At 39.3% G+C, this 15,049-nt stretch overlaps 1 protein-coding gene across 2 annotated transcripts; it reads left to right on the top strand.

Annotated features, from left to right (window-relative positions):
• Positions 1-633: 633 nt before the first annotated feature.
• On the top strand, positions 634-5,433 carry dclre1b (DNA cross-link repair 1B). Of its 2 annotated transcripts, XM_008413524.2 has the most exons (5): positions 634-847; positions 1,041-1,252; positions 1,771-1,936; positions 2,054-2,236; positions 3,082-5,433. In XM_008413524.2, exons 2-5 carry the CDS (start codon positions 1,055-1,057, stop codon positions 4,233-4,235), a joined length of 1,701 nt encoding a protein of 566 aa, XP_008411746.1. In that variant the 5' UTR covers positions 634-847; positions 1,041-1,054; the 3' UTR covers positions 4,236-5,433. The 2 variants fall into 2 exon arrangements, with proteins under 2 accessions (XP_008411746.1, XP_008411745.1); XM_008413523.2 differs by having other exon boundaries at positions 634-1,252.
• Positions 5,434-15,049: the final 9,616 nt, after the last annotated feature.

The following is a 15,049-nucleotide window of genomic DNA, read 5'->3' as shown; positions in this document are numbered from 1 at the left end:
TACCCATCCAAGAAATTACCTAAGCGTTTCAAAGTATTTTTAAGTAAGGCAACTTACTTATTGATGTCACCAAACAGGCAAAAATAGAAAGTTATGTGCAAATGCCTGGTTACAAACAAAAAGTCTCACTTTAACATAAATTGTAAGTTTGTATCTGTGCCTGGTGCATCTATGGTTCAAATATGTTTGCTCCTTATTTAGTGCAACTGGCAGGGAGTATCCAGAAACATTATGTAAAAGTAGCCACGATTAATTATAATATGACTAAGGTAAAAAACACAATGTGGTAAGTTGCTTCTAAAAGTAAATTTGTCCAATAAGTTATTCTAGTACATGTAAGTGAGTAAATCTAAGAAGTTACTACCCATTTCTGGCAAAAATGCAATATTAAACCTGGTAAAAGGAGGCTTGATCAGTTCATCTGTACAGCTACTGATTCCGCCATTGTTTGTTTAGAGATTAGATTGTAGAAACAAATATTTAAAGATCATAATCACTTTTAAAATAACTATTTTATGAAAGATCTCGAAACTTCCCAGTTGAAGTACCGCTGTTCACCCTCTAGATGGCAGTATGGTGCCCGACAAACAGCAAAGCAGCTGCCAGACCCAAAGAAAAGAAGGTGAAAACGGAAAAGGCGTTGAATATTCAATTGAAAACAGAAATGGCGGGGTGTGATGGCACTGTAACTCTAAAAATAAAACACTGCGCCGGGTGTTAAGGATTTTGTTTTGGCAAAAACAAATGTGAAAAACGGGAATATGAAGTCGAGCGAATCAACGCGGCAGGTTGCAGAGTCCATTAGTGGTACAGCTGTTTATAATGGATGCTTTCTAAAAGAAGACCAGTTAAGTGTTTACAGATTTATTATTTTTCCTTTGAATATTTGCTCATAACTTCAGCTAGTATTCAAACAATGCAATGCAGACTGTAACAGGCGGGTTTCTTAGCTCACATTTGAAATGATTTGTTCCTAAACAACACGTTAATACTGAAAATACTGAAAAAGAGCCAGTATTATTTATTTGGCTGATTTACAGCGAAACAACGAGCCATGTCTAATAATGGAAAAGTCATCCCGGACACCCCGCTGGTCGTGGACTTTTGGCAGGTTCGGAAATGTCCCGGCAGCCGGTTGTTTTTCCTGACCCACATGCACAGCGACCACACGGTGGGTCTGACCTCCACCTGGAGCAACCGACCCATCTACTGCTCCCCCGTCACTGCCGCCCTGCTCAGACTCAAACTGCAGGTGAGGAGGAGAGAACCATCCGCACGCTTTACCACTGGACCCTAATTAATCCAAAGCAAGAAAGACACAATCCACTGGCTTGATATATCTATATTAAAAAAAACACACACACATTAATGCATTATATTGAAACTAAGAGTTTTAAAGCTCCATCAATTTATTAAAATGGTATAATATAACATTACATAACATATAATAACATGCTTCAACTTAAATTTGCACAATATTTCGAGTCACAGCCTCTGTCTTAATTGTACATGTTTACAATACACAATTGCAAAGGACTGCTTGTAACATTTGGTTGGTGACATTCTGCATGTAAATAATGTATCTCAATATATGTTCGCTGCACGACTGCACAGATGGACCAAAGCAAGTGAGCAAAAAGTAACAGTAGAATAGTGAGTTTCTCAGTAGATTCCAGCGTATTGTCAGTCCCGCTTGTTTTCTGTTTTCTTCTTCTATGTTCTTTGAACTCTTACCGAACCCCTTTTATTCACCATTCTGTTCCTGTTCAGGTGAAAGAACAATGGATCCATCCTCTGGAGCTGTGTGAGCCATACCTGCTCCCTCTGGATGACATAGGCAAGGAGAAGCTCACCGTCACACTGATAGATGCCAACCACTGTCCTGGAGCTGTCATGTTTCTCTTTGAGGGCTACTTCGGGGCAATTCTCTACACTGGTCCGTCTACTCTTTACAGGATTTTGATGTTTTTCCTTGATGCCACTGTTTTTCTTTTCTGTCCAATCGTGTGGTTACTCTAGGTTTACATTTAAAACTTTGAAATGTGTATTTTAGGTGATTTCAGATACACTCCTTCGATGCTGCGTGAGCCATGTTTAAGGACCAACACAACCATAGACATTCTGTACTTGGACAACACCAACTGTGACCCCAACCGCACTCTGCCATCCAGACAGAAAGCCACTCAGCAAATCAAAGAGATCATCCGCAGAAACCCCGACCACAACGTTGTTATAGGTGAGTTTACACAGAAAACGACACGGACCAAAAAATAAGCTCTTATTTGATCAGATGTGCTTACAGGTCCTTGATATCCGTTGGAATTTTTTCTTGCAAATCGTCATGGTAATGCTACAAACTGTAGTGCAGGATATTTCAATTTTAGCCCTTAAAAAGTTTTAAATAAGTTTAATATCTACTGTCCAATATCCTAATTTACCTTTACCGTTAGCAAAATGTTGATGGTTGTTTTTTAATTGCTTTGTTTGAGAAATTATTGGCAACATTCACATTTAACATGTCCTGTAATCCAGGGGGAAGAATTTAGGGATGACAACAGAGCACTTGATGAAGAGCGTTAAGCATCATGTCTAAGAGAGTTTTAAGTTTAACTTTAAACCTTGACTAACTTGTGGAAAAATATTCTCTATAAGCTGGCCTATTAAAGCATCTATAGGGAGATTAAATGTAATGTGTCTTATTTACATTGAGCTGGTTTGTTATGAAAATAGTCAATGTCTAACCAAGCTTGTCTTGAAATCAGGATTGTTTGTAGTTGATGCAAACTTATCAAGATTAGTTGTTATGAAGCTTAATGTGTACAAAGGACCTCAAAGTAGAGTTTTAGTTGTCATATCAGAGCTACACAAACAGCACTTTACCCACATAACATTATATTTAATTTGCTTTATTTTTTTAAAAGATTTTGTAAGAAATTACTAATTAATAAGAAAAGAAATTGGTGAAAACTGGTAGAAACTGTGAGAAATTAAATCCAAATCATTGTTTCTGTGGAGACCTGATCAAGTCACATCAGGTTTGTCAAAATCATTGATTGTTTTTTTTTTTTTTCTGTCTCACAGGCATTTATTCTTTGGGTAAGGAGACTCTGTTGGTTGAGCTGGCGATGGAGTTTAAGACCTGGATTGAAGTGAATTTCGAGAGAATGGAGACCCTCAGAGCTCTGGAGCTTCCTGACGTCTTCACCACTGAGCCCGGGGCCGGCCGCATCAGAGTTGTGGACCAGTCCAAGATCTGCTCAGCGGTGTTGCATGAGTGGAACAAAGAACAACCCACACTGGCCATCTTACCCACCAGCAGACCTCTCATTTCCTTCCATCCCAAAGTCTACGTAGTGCCATATTCAGACCACTCCTCCTACCAGGAGCTGGAGGATTTTGTCTCAGCGCTCAGACCTTTTTCTCTTGTACCCATCGTTGGAAGCTGCCTACCTGGAGGCCTGCCTGCCTTACTGCCGCACAAGAAACGCCAAGATGTCCATGTGCCGGAGTCAGTCCGACTCTACATGTTGAGACAGCCCGAACGGCAGCTCGGCTCCTCAGCGTACAACAGCCTCTGTCGCAGAAAACTCAGCTCTCTTGCTCCCAGAGGAGTGATATTTGATACTCCTGTGAAAAAATCTAGGAAGTTGTATGAGAAAGCCTGTGAGGAAGAAGGCATAGAGCAGGATGGATCTGAGGAAGATATTGACACAGACAGCAGCGAAAGAGACTCCGACTGTATTCTTGTTGATCCGAGCATAAAACTCACCCCCAACAAAAACAGAGAAGGGGACAATGAGGAAATAGTTTCAGGAGAACTGGTGATGATAGAATCGGTGCAGCTTGGTCAGCTCACTGAAAGCAACTATGATCCAGTGCTGACAAAGTCCAATACCTTCAGGACAAGGCAGCAGTTGGAAATTAAGACAAGCGTAAATACACATGGGCTCAAAGACGTTCAGACGAGCCAAACACTGGCAGATCACGATGCCACGAGTGAGCACAGCTGGGGGGATCAGAGCAGCTCTTCAGCTTTATTTAAAAACAGTCCTGATAGAGCCTCCCTTGGTTCAGATGAGGTATCCCGTGAGAGTACAGAGAAGCTTGAAAACATCCTTCTGAAGCGTCTCCCCTTCTCAGAGAAGGACTTTGTGTCTGGAGGCCTCCTTCCACATGACTTTGTGCGTCAGTTCACCCTCTCGCCTGGGAAGGATTCGGAGGAAGAGGACGTCTGAATCAACGTCATCACTTTTGGATTGCTCTGGTGGCATTTCCGGCTCACTCTAGCACTACCATCACTTTGGTTTCTTATTTTTCATCGTCGTCGAGGGTGTTTTCTGATTTGAGCCGAGTGCGTAGCGACCGTAGAGCGGCTTTAGATCCAACTCACACAAACAGGTTTTTATTACTTTTATCATCTACAGTCGATGGGGATTTGGCACCACTGTGTGGCGGGCTCCGGGTTCTGCGGGTCTTTAGTGGATTTTATCCTTCCTCAGAATCTCAGATAATTTCCTGTGTTTTAATTAGGAATTTATCTGAAGGAGAGACTTGCCCACCTGACTCAAACACATTTACCCTTCACTTTCTGCTCTCGCTGTGGAGGACAGCCAACATATTTCTTTGTAAGTGTGATTTCAAACTGTTTTGTACCTTTTGATGAGGAAAATAAAGTACCTCCGAAAACGTTTAAACTATGAACACATTCGCTGCTTTTGTGTCACAGCAGACAAATTGTGACGATCTTGATCTTGGTGATCAAAGCTACTTCATTTTTAGGCATAACTAGGTTTTATTTTTACCCTAAAAATGTAACCTGATATAAACAAAATGTCTGTTTAGCTTTTTTAACTTTGTACTGTTTTCCTGCCTGAGTGGAAGCATTTTTTTTAGTTCTGGATGGAAGTTTCACAATTTGTGATACTTTGTGAATATAGCAAAGAAATTAATAATGTTTGTTTTGATTATTATTTAAAAGGGGGGGTGGGGCTGATTCCACACTTTTAATTACTACTGAGGAGATAATAATACTTCCTGTGATTAACATGACTCTGAGTGTTTTTGAGAGTATTAACAGAGCAAAATGGCGCTTATAATAAATGTGTTCAGTCGTATCCATGTGAGGAAAATCAGTGTTAATGTTTCTGAAAAGTCTTCATGCTTTGAAATGTTGTTTTTTTTCTAAATTGTAAACACATACTCAAGTTTGTAAACATTCTTTCACAAGGTAAAATTGTGAAATATAAATAGTTATATTCAAATAATAACAGATGATGAATATTGATGAGTCTCTGTGGTTACATTTTTTTTTCCTTGTTGAAATTTGCACAAATACTAACAACACTGAGTGAACGTTAAGTTTCTTTTCAACTTGTTTCTTGTTTTTTTATGTAGCTTTTTCACATACTTTATATCATTAAAATATTTCTTTAATCTGGTTCTGACTGGGGTTTTTTTAACACTACCAGACTATACTTCTAACATGGTGTCCATAATCCTTCTTTATGTTCCCATTCTAATTTTGTTAATCCCCTGCGCTCAGGTGAGTAATATAATTCAGCATTTCTAAATTACTATCCATATTTAAATACATTTTAACCAGTGGTTTTATTTATCAAACTAAAATTAAAACTCCTGTTTAGCTTTTATGTCAGGATTTATTTAAGGTAGATTTAAAAAAAATTTTTATCAAGCTTACTAAAACGTATCGCCTATAAAAGCATATGAGTGTATTTTAATAAACCAAATATTAATCCATTGTGCATCACATCACAATTTTACACATAATACAAACTCCTTATTTGGGAATGTTAATTTAATATTTCCACAAACTTTACATGGGATAATAAACTCCATTGCTATGCATGAGGGTGCAGAGACTGAGTAAAAGCCATGTGTGGTTAAGATTTGGAGCAATTTCCTGTTGCAGTGTTATTATTCTCCCCAAGATGGCAGTAGTTTGTCGAAAAATATGGACTGTACACATTTTGTTTTATTTTGAATTTAGGATTTGGTTGTTTTTACTAGTGAAACTAAAAGTCATATCTTTGTAATCTACCTTTTTTCATGTACAGTCTTATTAAAATAGTATCTGAGGTGTGCTTCCACAGACCAACCCACCCTAGAAATGATCTATTTTCAGTCAGTATTGCTTCAACCAAGCTGCTTGAGTACACATACTGTCATCATGTAAACCCTATTGTGGCATTCTGCAGGTTATCAGTCACACTAGGTGACTATTGCAGCTGTCTTTCTACCAGGAAACATTGGTAGTTTTGAAGGCCAGCATAGATTATTTGACAAAGTTCCTCACACGTCTGAGACAAGAAATCACAGCAGAATGATGGATAAATGCAAAACAACCAGGGAAGTTAGCAGAACTCCAGTAGGTACTCTTTTCCTTCCCAAGCGGAAAGAAAAGCAGAATGACTGGTGCTTTAAACAAACAATACAATCAATCCAGCTGTATAAATACTCTCAGCTGGCTTTGGTCCTAACACATTCCTTCAGGCTGGGCTCTGAGAGGATGTCCCCCCGTCACAGCTCTCTGAGGCATCATGTGGTGGCATGATCATAAAGCCTCTGTCAGTGGGCGGTGGGGCTGTCATGAGCTGCCAACAGGAGTGTCCTCACTTTCCTTCTGTGCTCATAAAGGATGAATGACCAGTCATTGTATGATGTTTCCTGGGGTGGTGCAGCAAATAGAGCTCAGGCTGACGGGATGGATGGAGCAGCAAATAGAAAAATAAGAACCCTTGATCCTGAGTAAATATAACTTATTTTGCATTTTGTTAAGTTAAAACCACAAGCTTCAGTTTATTTTATTAGGATTTTATGTAACAGAGCAACACAGGGTTATAGCATAGCTGTCAAGTGGGACAAAACTGTTACAGGCTTTTAAATATTGCTGATATTAATATTAAAAGTCTGAAAAGTTTGGTCTGTAAATTGATGTATTGGAGGGGGGAAATCCAGTGCCAAATATACTTAAAAGTGATACATACTGTATACATATATATATGCTAACAAGGAAAAACTAAACATCTTACCTTTTTTTATTTGTATATTTATATTTTAAATCTGTTCGCTGCGAACAAAGAAGAACCAAAGTCAAACTCCTTGTTTGTGTTTACAAACCTGGTGAATAAATCAGATTCTAATTCTTCTTCTCCTGCAGAGCATAATTTAATTGTATAAAAAAATGTCTTTTACAGAAATAAATACATTATCCCAAGAAAATGTAGTGAATAAAATTATACAAATTAACTGTATTTTATTTACTTGGTGATTAAAACAACATTCCTCGCAAATAAAAGTCACTATTCACGCTGATGTATCGAGCTTACTAAAACCTCCAAAATCAAGCAATATGTAGAAACTGGAAGCTGGTGGTGTGTACTGTATATATGTGTGTTTTCCATGTGGTTTATTAGTTTAATTTCTTCATCTTGATGCATTGGTGCTACATCTGTCCTTCACATTCAAATTAGTGAGCATACTTGGCTGATCACAGGCAGATATGCACCATGATTTGGAAAGTCCTTAAGAAACACCAAACTCAAGGAATACAGTTAATAACATTCAATTTATATTCACTTCTCCATTAAATTTAACATAATCTAAATTTCATCTCTTTAAAACTCATAAGGGACAAAAAAAAAACGGGGACACAGTGTTTTCATCTGATGAAACAAAACTGAGATCATTGGATTTAGAGTTAATTGTGAAGGTTATTTGAGGTATAAAAAACAAAAAAGAAAAGGAGCATGTGGACTTAGGGCTCTGTGTTTGCTGATAATGATAACTCAGATTACAGCCGTCTGTAATCTCTCTTGGCAGCAAGAAGGTTGGATTCTGATCCCTTGTGATTGGTCGAATTGAAACTGGGATGAGACTGGACATGAGCTAAAACTTGCATCAACATTTTTAGTGAGTTTAACATTCAGCTCCACTCTCAGGCGCTATTTCAAGACAGAAGGTATTACAACGAGGTGACACATGCTAATATGAAGCTCAAGCAAGGAAATGGGGTGTTACACACACAGCTCACACAGCATCAGCAGGGTATTAGGGCTAACCTATTGGACTCCACACCATTACTTCAACAAGGAAATCCTGAGGACAGCGCCACCTGCAAGGCCAAGCCACCTCACCAGGAGTCGCACTGCTTACAATGAGGCTGTGGTAATTCACTCACCTCTTTCTTCACATCAATATTTCCATTAAGTGTTGTGATCTGATGCTCTCAGACTCTGGCTACTTAATCGCATATGTGACAAATTACAATTTTACAGAAAATAATTGCCACGTCTGGGGAAAGCAAAGTGAATTTCACTCAGAATCAGAGGGTGGTTGGTGGGAGTTGTTCTTTCTTCGGCGAGCTGTGGAGAAGAAGAGAGGCACCCAGCTGCGTAAATTATTGCTCTGATCGGGCAAAGGGCTCTCCGACTCCACTGTGACTTTGTTAGAGACTAAAAATCGCTTCTCCCTCCTGACCCACTAATAAAATAAAAGTTCAAACAGGAGGCAGTTCAGCAGGTATCTCCGTAAGAAACAACTGGGTGACTTAGATTATCAGCTACAAAGCAGCTCTTTGCTTTGTGCAAAGAGCTGTGATTTGTTTAGAATAATTTTTATCTTTTGAGTGTACATGCTCCGTTTTCCAGACTCTGCTACTATATCTGTGTTGATAAATTTATTCCAGACTGTCTCATTACATATGCATTGCGCTTTCTGAAGGAGATCTCTGAACCTCTTTGCCCAGCAGGTAATGTTACTGAGGTTTTATTGATGCTGACGTGTTAGAAATTTTATTTTATTTTTTATTTTTTTTTGCAGGATGACTTCTTTATATTCCCCAGCAGCCTCTGTACCATTCAATATCTGTCTGTCACCCTGTGGGAAAGTTCTGTCTCAGTGTGTGAACGCTTTACTTATTTTATGATATTTTATTTGTGCACAGTAATTTATTTTTGCTTGTATGATTATTTGATGTTTTATAAAAGCAAATAGTTTCTGACTGTTTCAATTACTGACATCAGATTTGGTTCAAATATCCATAAGTTAGCAATAATACTACTCTTAGGTAAGATGACTAAAGAAAATGTGCTGAAGCAATGAATAGCTTTAGCAATTATTGCTAAATGATGATAATTTTATTACTGTTTGTTGTTTCAGTCTATAGTAACTAGTTTTGTCTTCATGCAAAGAGATAAAAAAAACTCCTAAAACAATTAGATCTATTATATTCATAACACACAGTGGCGCAGTTGGTAGAGCTGTTGCCTTACAGCAAGAAGGTTCTGGGTTCGATTCCCGGCCCCGGGCTTTCTGCATGGAGTTTGCATGTTCTCCCTGTGCATGCATGGGTTTTCTCCGGGTACTCTGGTTTCCTCCCACAGTCCAAAAAACATGACTGTCAGGTTAATTGGCCTCTCCAAATTGACCCTAGGTGTGAGTGTGTGTGTGCATGGTTGTTTGTCCTGTGTCTCTGTGTTGCCCTGCGACAGACTGGCGACCTGTCCAGGGTGAACCCGCCTCTCGCCCGGTACGCCAGCTGGAGATGGGCACCAGCAACCCTCCTGACCCCACTAAGGGACCAGGGTGTAAGAAAATGGATGGATGGATATTCATAACAAATAAATAAGGTTTTAGCACTACCAATTTTAACAACTGTTATCTTTTTCCCATCACATTTTTCTTTAGATTCTTATTTTGTCATTTATGTAGTCTGTTTAGAAAGTTTATGTGTAACTTTGTGCAGTTTGTGGGTTTGTTTATTAAATGTTCATTATTCTGGCCTGTAAAGTAAAATTTTAGTGCTGCATCTATCCAGACGAGCGACAGAAATAAAAACCTCATAAATTCATCATGTTTTTTGCATGAGAACAAATGATCAAAAATCATATTAAGACGCATGACAAAAACATGATCAATTGTTCTACATGTGATGACAACAATAGAGCAAGATGAAGAGATGGGAAAAAGTAAAAATGTGTGACTTGACTTGCAACATGTGTATTGCATTTAACTTGGGTGTATCTGGGTATCATATGTTATTTTCTTTCATATGGACATCACATGTAGTTTATTAATTAGACATGTATTATCCTGGTTCATCGGTTTTCATATGGACATCATATATAGTCCCTGCTCACCACTAACCAGTAAGACATAAATGGGTATTTAAGCCTAGTTATCTCTTTAAAAAAAACAACAAAAAAAACTTTTGACATTTAGTGCGTTCTTTCAGTTACTTACTGAGAAACCAGTTAGAAAATACTGCTGTCAAAGAGAGAAATTTTTTCCACCTTCGTAGTTATGGTTTGGTACTTCATCCATAATGCAGCAGGAGTCCTCACCACAGTCAAGCATCACATCACACAGAAAAGTTAAACCAAACGTATCAGCCTGACAGAAGGCTTGACTTCACACAGGACCTTCCTTGCAGGATGAACCAATGAACAACATAGGCGGCATTTTAACTCCCAGCTCTGTTGTCCTTATTTCGTTTCCACTTTAAGGTTTTAAAATGCTGAGTCTGTCAGCTTTTCGCGGCTCTTCAAAAACAACATCTCCCTGACAGAGCTGTGTGGGAGAGGAGCGCCAACTCAGAGCGCTCGGCATAGGTGGCATCAGACGAGCGGCGCCCGTCTGCCAGCAGGGAGGGGACAGGCAGCATAAAGCCACTGTTTTCTGCACTTTGCTAGAGATTTCTCTGAGTCCCTTCTTCCTCAGTTGGTTGCAGAAAGTCGAAGCTCAGCTGTGTCACACCTACACAACGGCAGAAGCTGTTATCTTTGTTCTCGCAGTCTTCTGCTATTTTTGTTGCCTCTGCCAGTATTTTCCTGTGCAGGGCGTCTCACGCACACCAGCATATTGCAGTGCATGTATTTGTGTGTCCTCTGAGCCTGTAAAAAAAAAAAAAAAAAAAACACACACTCAACAATGTGCAGCAGGAATAAGGGAGGAGAGAAAACGGTTCCGCTAAACACAGAGAAGGCACAAAAAAGAAGGGATTTAGGGAGCAGAGGTAAAAGCTGCCAAACTCATTATTTTTCAGCCAGCATGCTGCAGTTTTGTGACTCTCACAGATTCTCTTCCCCGGAGATCCTCATTAAACTGGGAGTTAAATTTCAAATGCCCGTTAATAGTTATTATTCCATGTTGGTTGGGATTTTTATCGTTCAGTCACTGCACCTTACAGGCGCCTTGGTCAGATGGCGTTTCATTAATGTCTTGGTGGATGAGTCCTCTTCATGTGCTCTCCTTCCGTTCCACCGTTTCACCTCCTCTGTGCTCAAACCTCCTTTTTGCTTGAACCGACAACCATTTACTTCACATTACCACCCTCCCTCTCCTTTGTCCTCCCATCACCTGCCTTTCTCTCCCTCTCAGAACCTCTCCTTTCTCGCTCTTCTGTCACCACTGCTCATTTTACTCACCTCATTCCGAAGATTTCAACCTCTCATTCACCACAAAGTCAAAGATACTGCGCTGACTTTAGTGTGGAGGTAAGTGGGAAGGAGGGAAGCATGCATAAAGAGATGGCACAGCAATGTGAATCTCACCTGCTTTCATTTATTTGACCTCTTCAGAGCCTTTTACTACATTACAGTGTGGTCAAAGCAAGAGCGGTGAGCGCTCCTCCTCCCGTACGCCAACAGGGAATAGTTCTCACCACTGAAATGGTTCATAGCTGCTGGCAGCACTCCAAAGATTTTAAACAGGCTTTTGATTTGCATGGGCTTGTGTCTCTGTGTCAGGCGCACCTTGAGGGATTCATTAACTGCACAGCAACATCCAAACACTTATACACTTATAGGAACCTGAAGTTGTTACCGCTTCAAAAGGCGATTATGTTTTTGTTGTCAATAAGCAGTTTTGGTAATTAATTATATCTGCCTTGCAAAGGTAAAAAAAAAAAAACATTTTCCTTTTTCTCAAAACGAAGGTGCACTTTATAGTTCTAGGACAGTGTAATGAATCTTATAATACAGGCCACCAAAGTGGTGCATAATTGTGGAGTGAAATGAAAATGACAAATGGGTTTCAATCTTTTTTAACACAGATATATTTTTCAGCCTCTATACAAATTTTTTCGCTGCAGTTATAGATGCAAGTATACCAAATTTACACAGTTTAAACATTCCCCACTTTTTTCAGTTGAATCAGATTGGATGTGGAAAATTGAGAAACATCCATTTTCAAGTCTTAACACAGATTCTTAATCAGACTTATGCATGGACATTGGTTTTGCATGAATATGATATAAACTGTGCCATAGGTAGTTGCTGTGTGTGTTTAGGGTTGTTTTCCTGCTGGAAGGTAAAACTCCATCCCAGTTCTCTAGCAGGTTTTACTCCATGATTGCTCTGCAGTGAGCTCTACTCACCAGATGGAAGGCATTCCCACAGCATAATGCAGCCATCTCCATAGAGGACTTTATGACGGTGGGTTCAGGTTGATACTTTCCAGCCATGCAGCATTTTTCATGCGTTATCCCTGACTTTGCTTAGTTCTTATGATGTTTGACCATTTATGTTTTATATTGGATCTCTGAGATCAGAACAGATTTATTAATACTGAGAATACATTACAGACAGCATACAGACTGGGAAGGATTTTATTTAAGGGTATCAGAATGAAAATGGCTGGATATCAGATCAAACCACTCCGTTCATACTTTTATTTAAAGAAAATCTTTGAAAACACAACGTATCATTTTCATTTGACTTCACATGTGCTACTTTCCTTTGATTTATCACATCGTAAAATTCAGATAAAATTCTATGTAACATTAAAAGCACAAACTGAAACTGCTTCTTTGCTCTGCTTATACATTTCAGATTATTTATGCTGCTTGTCTTCCTGTGTGTGCAACCAGAACCAATCACATAAACACACCAAAAATTGTGTTGACAGTTCAAATTTCACGTTGTTTATGTATGTAATAAGGATGAATTTTTATGAGGAACGCGCTGCCCTATTATGCAGCTAGCAGTAAATAAGGCTCCTTCTGCCAGAAGAAATAATGTCCAGAACCATAAAACCCGACCAACATGAAATATCAGTTCTGCTGCTCTGTGGATATTTTGATTTTTCACAGTTTTTCTTGCATATTACTTCATTTTGTACTTGTTAAAAGATAAGAATACGAATGTATACAAAAAAAAGTCCATGGCTTTCAAATATGCATGCAAAGAAATAGATTATGTATATATATATAAATATGTTTTTATAGTTGTTTTTTTCCTCTTCAGTAGTTTTGGACCAATAACAGCTGATTCATCACAATTACTTCCTGACTGGACGGCCATCCTGAGCTGACAAATCTGCAGAGCATTACCCAATAAAAGGTGGTAATGGGAAACCACCCACTGCTCCACTCGGCCTCCATTTCGGCACTCCGCAAATTCACTCATTCCTATAATATCGTTCCTCTTCGGCAGCCTAATGATGATTTATAGGCCATTCAGGGGAGCGAGTGCGTTGTGTGGAGCTGGGATGGTTTGCGCTGCTCAGCAGGACCGAAGTTTTAGCCCCAAGGTGAGAATAGTTCATTTCAGCTTGCAGAGCAGAGGGCTGAGGCCAGAGAGCAAACAGTCAGAGGGAAGCAGATGGAGCTGCAGCCATTCCCATCACCTCCCCGCCTCTTCGAATCTGTCTGAGCGGAAAGAGTCGTACGTTTTCAATTGACCTTAGCTTTGAAAATTGATGGTTGTTGTGAGGACGCTCACCTCGCTGCTGGGGGAAGCGTGTGGGATGTTTTAATTGGGCTCAACTGAGACATACCGAGAAGACATGAGGCTACAGGTCAATACTGACACCGAGGTCCATATTGTGCTTTTATTGTTGTTGTGGGGGGTCTCCTGCACACCTCCATCCTCAAACAGGTTCAGAACAGAGCACACCGACAAGATATCTAAGATAATGACAATGACAATGAGTTGTTATTATTACACCAAATCAATCATAATTCTGGATGTGCTTCTCTGAGTTTGGTTCAGATTATGTGATGCAGCAATAACACTGAAAAGTCTTCAGTAGATTACTCTGTTGTTATCCAGCCGCAAAACAAACATGTGCACAATAAGGCTTTTTATCTTAAAAGATTAAAGGATTTGAGCTTTTTCCACAATGTTTTGTTCAAAGATTGATAGAGCTCTAATGTCCTATGAAATCCAATTTGTATTATCAAAAAGATAAATGTGAATTTGTTAGCTATAAGTCTCCATTCCTGCCAAGACACATTTGGATATTGCTCCCAGTGAGACCATTTCCCTCCCTCTGTTTGGTATGGATTAAACAAAGCAGACATCGTGTGCTAATTATCAGCTTTATAGGTTTTGGCAGAGAATTGAATTAGTGTGCTTCTGAAAAGTCTTAACTGTTCCTTTTATTTATTTTTTTTTTTTATGTGCAGATTAAGCAATATTTCCCAATATTTGCTTTGGCTGAGGAAATGTGCTTGCCGGCACTCCAAACTAATAAGTTCTTGGTAGAAGGATTTTTTTTTGTCTTTTGTGCAAGTGAAATCTTACATGCAATGAAAGTCGGGTCTAATTCTATGTCATTAGCTGCTGATTTTCTTCCTGACTGCCAGTTGGTGGTTATTGTTCAGGCAGTATGTGGGTGGGCAAAAGGAGGTGTTGGTATTATCCGAGGCTGGTAATTTATGTCTCCAGCTGCTGTCTCTGTCTCCCCAGGTGGACATCTTGATTTCTCAGCAGTGCATCTAATTAGGGGGAGAAAAACACATGTCCAAGGGAGATGCATTCGGCGAGAGGACACATTTTCTCAAGCAGATGTGGAGACATAAATTAACCGTCTTGACCAAAAAAAAGGAATAAACTATAATAGAAAACCTCCAATAAGTGCTGATGAGAGCAGTCTGTCTGTTACAGTATACTACTCTGACATTATTTTATCAAAATCACCAACATGCCCCTGTAATTAAGGCCACTGATGAAATGTTTGGTCTGAACCTGTGGAGGCAGACAGATCCTCATCTGGAGAAAAGGTAGATCAGAAGTGGTGCAGCTAACGA

The sequence above is a fragment of the Poecilia reticulata genome, linkage group LG7, assembly GCF_000633615.1.
Source record: "Poecilia reticulata strain Guanapo linkage group LG7, Guppy_female_1.0+MT, whole genome shotgun sequence".
NCBI classification, from domain to species: Eukaryota; Metazoa; Chordata; class Actinopteri; order Cyprinodontiformes; family Poeciliidae; genus Poecilia; species Poecilia reticulata.
The sequence above is the reverse complement of the archived record's forward strand: the minus strand, read 5'-3'. Positions and strand labels throughout refer to the sequence as shown.

What these genes read in the sequence shown, in the direction of transcription:
- dclre1b (XM_008413524.2), top strand. Translation starts at nt 1,055, where the DNA reads ATGTCTAATAATGGAAAAGTCATCCCGGACACCCCGCTGGTCGTGGAC. An exon ending in CGGGGCAATTCTCTACACTG is followed by an intron (nt 1,937 to 2,053) that starts GTCCGTCTACTC and finishes TGTGTATTTTAG; the next exon opens with GTGATTTCAGATACACTCCT. An exon ending in CGACCACAACGTTGTTATAG is followed by an intron (nt 2,237 to 3,081) that starts GTGAGTTTACAC and finishes TCTGTCTCACAG; the next exon opens with GCATTTATTCTTTGGGTAAG.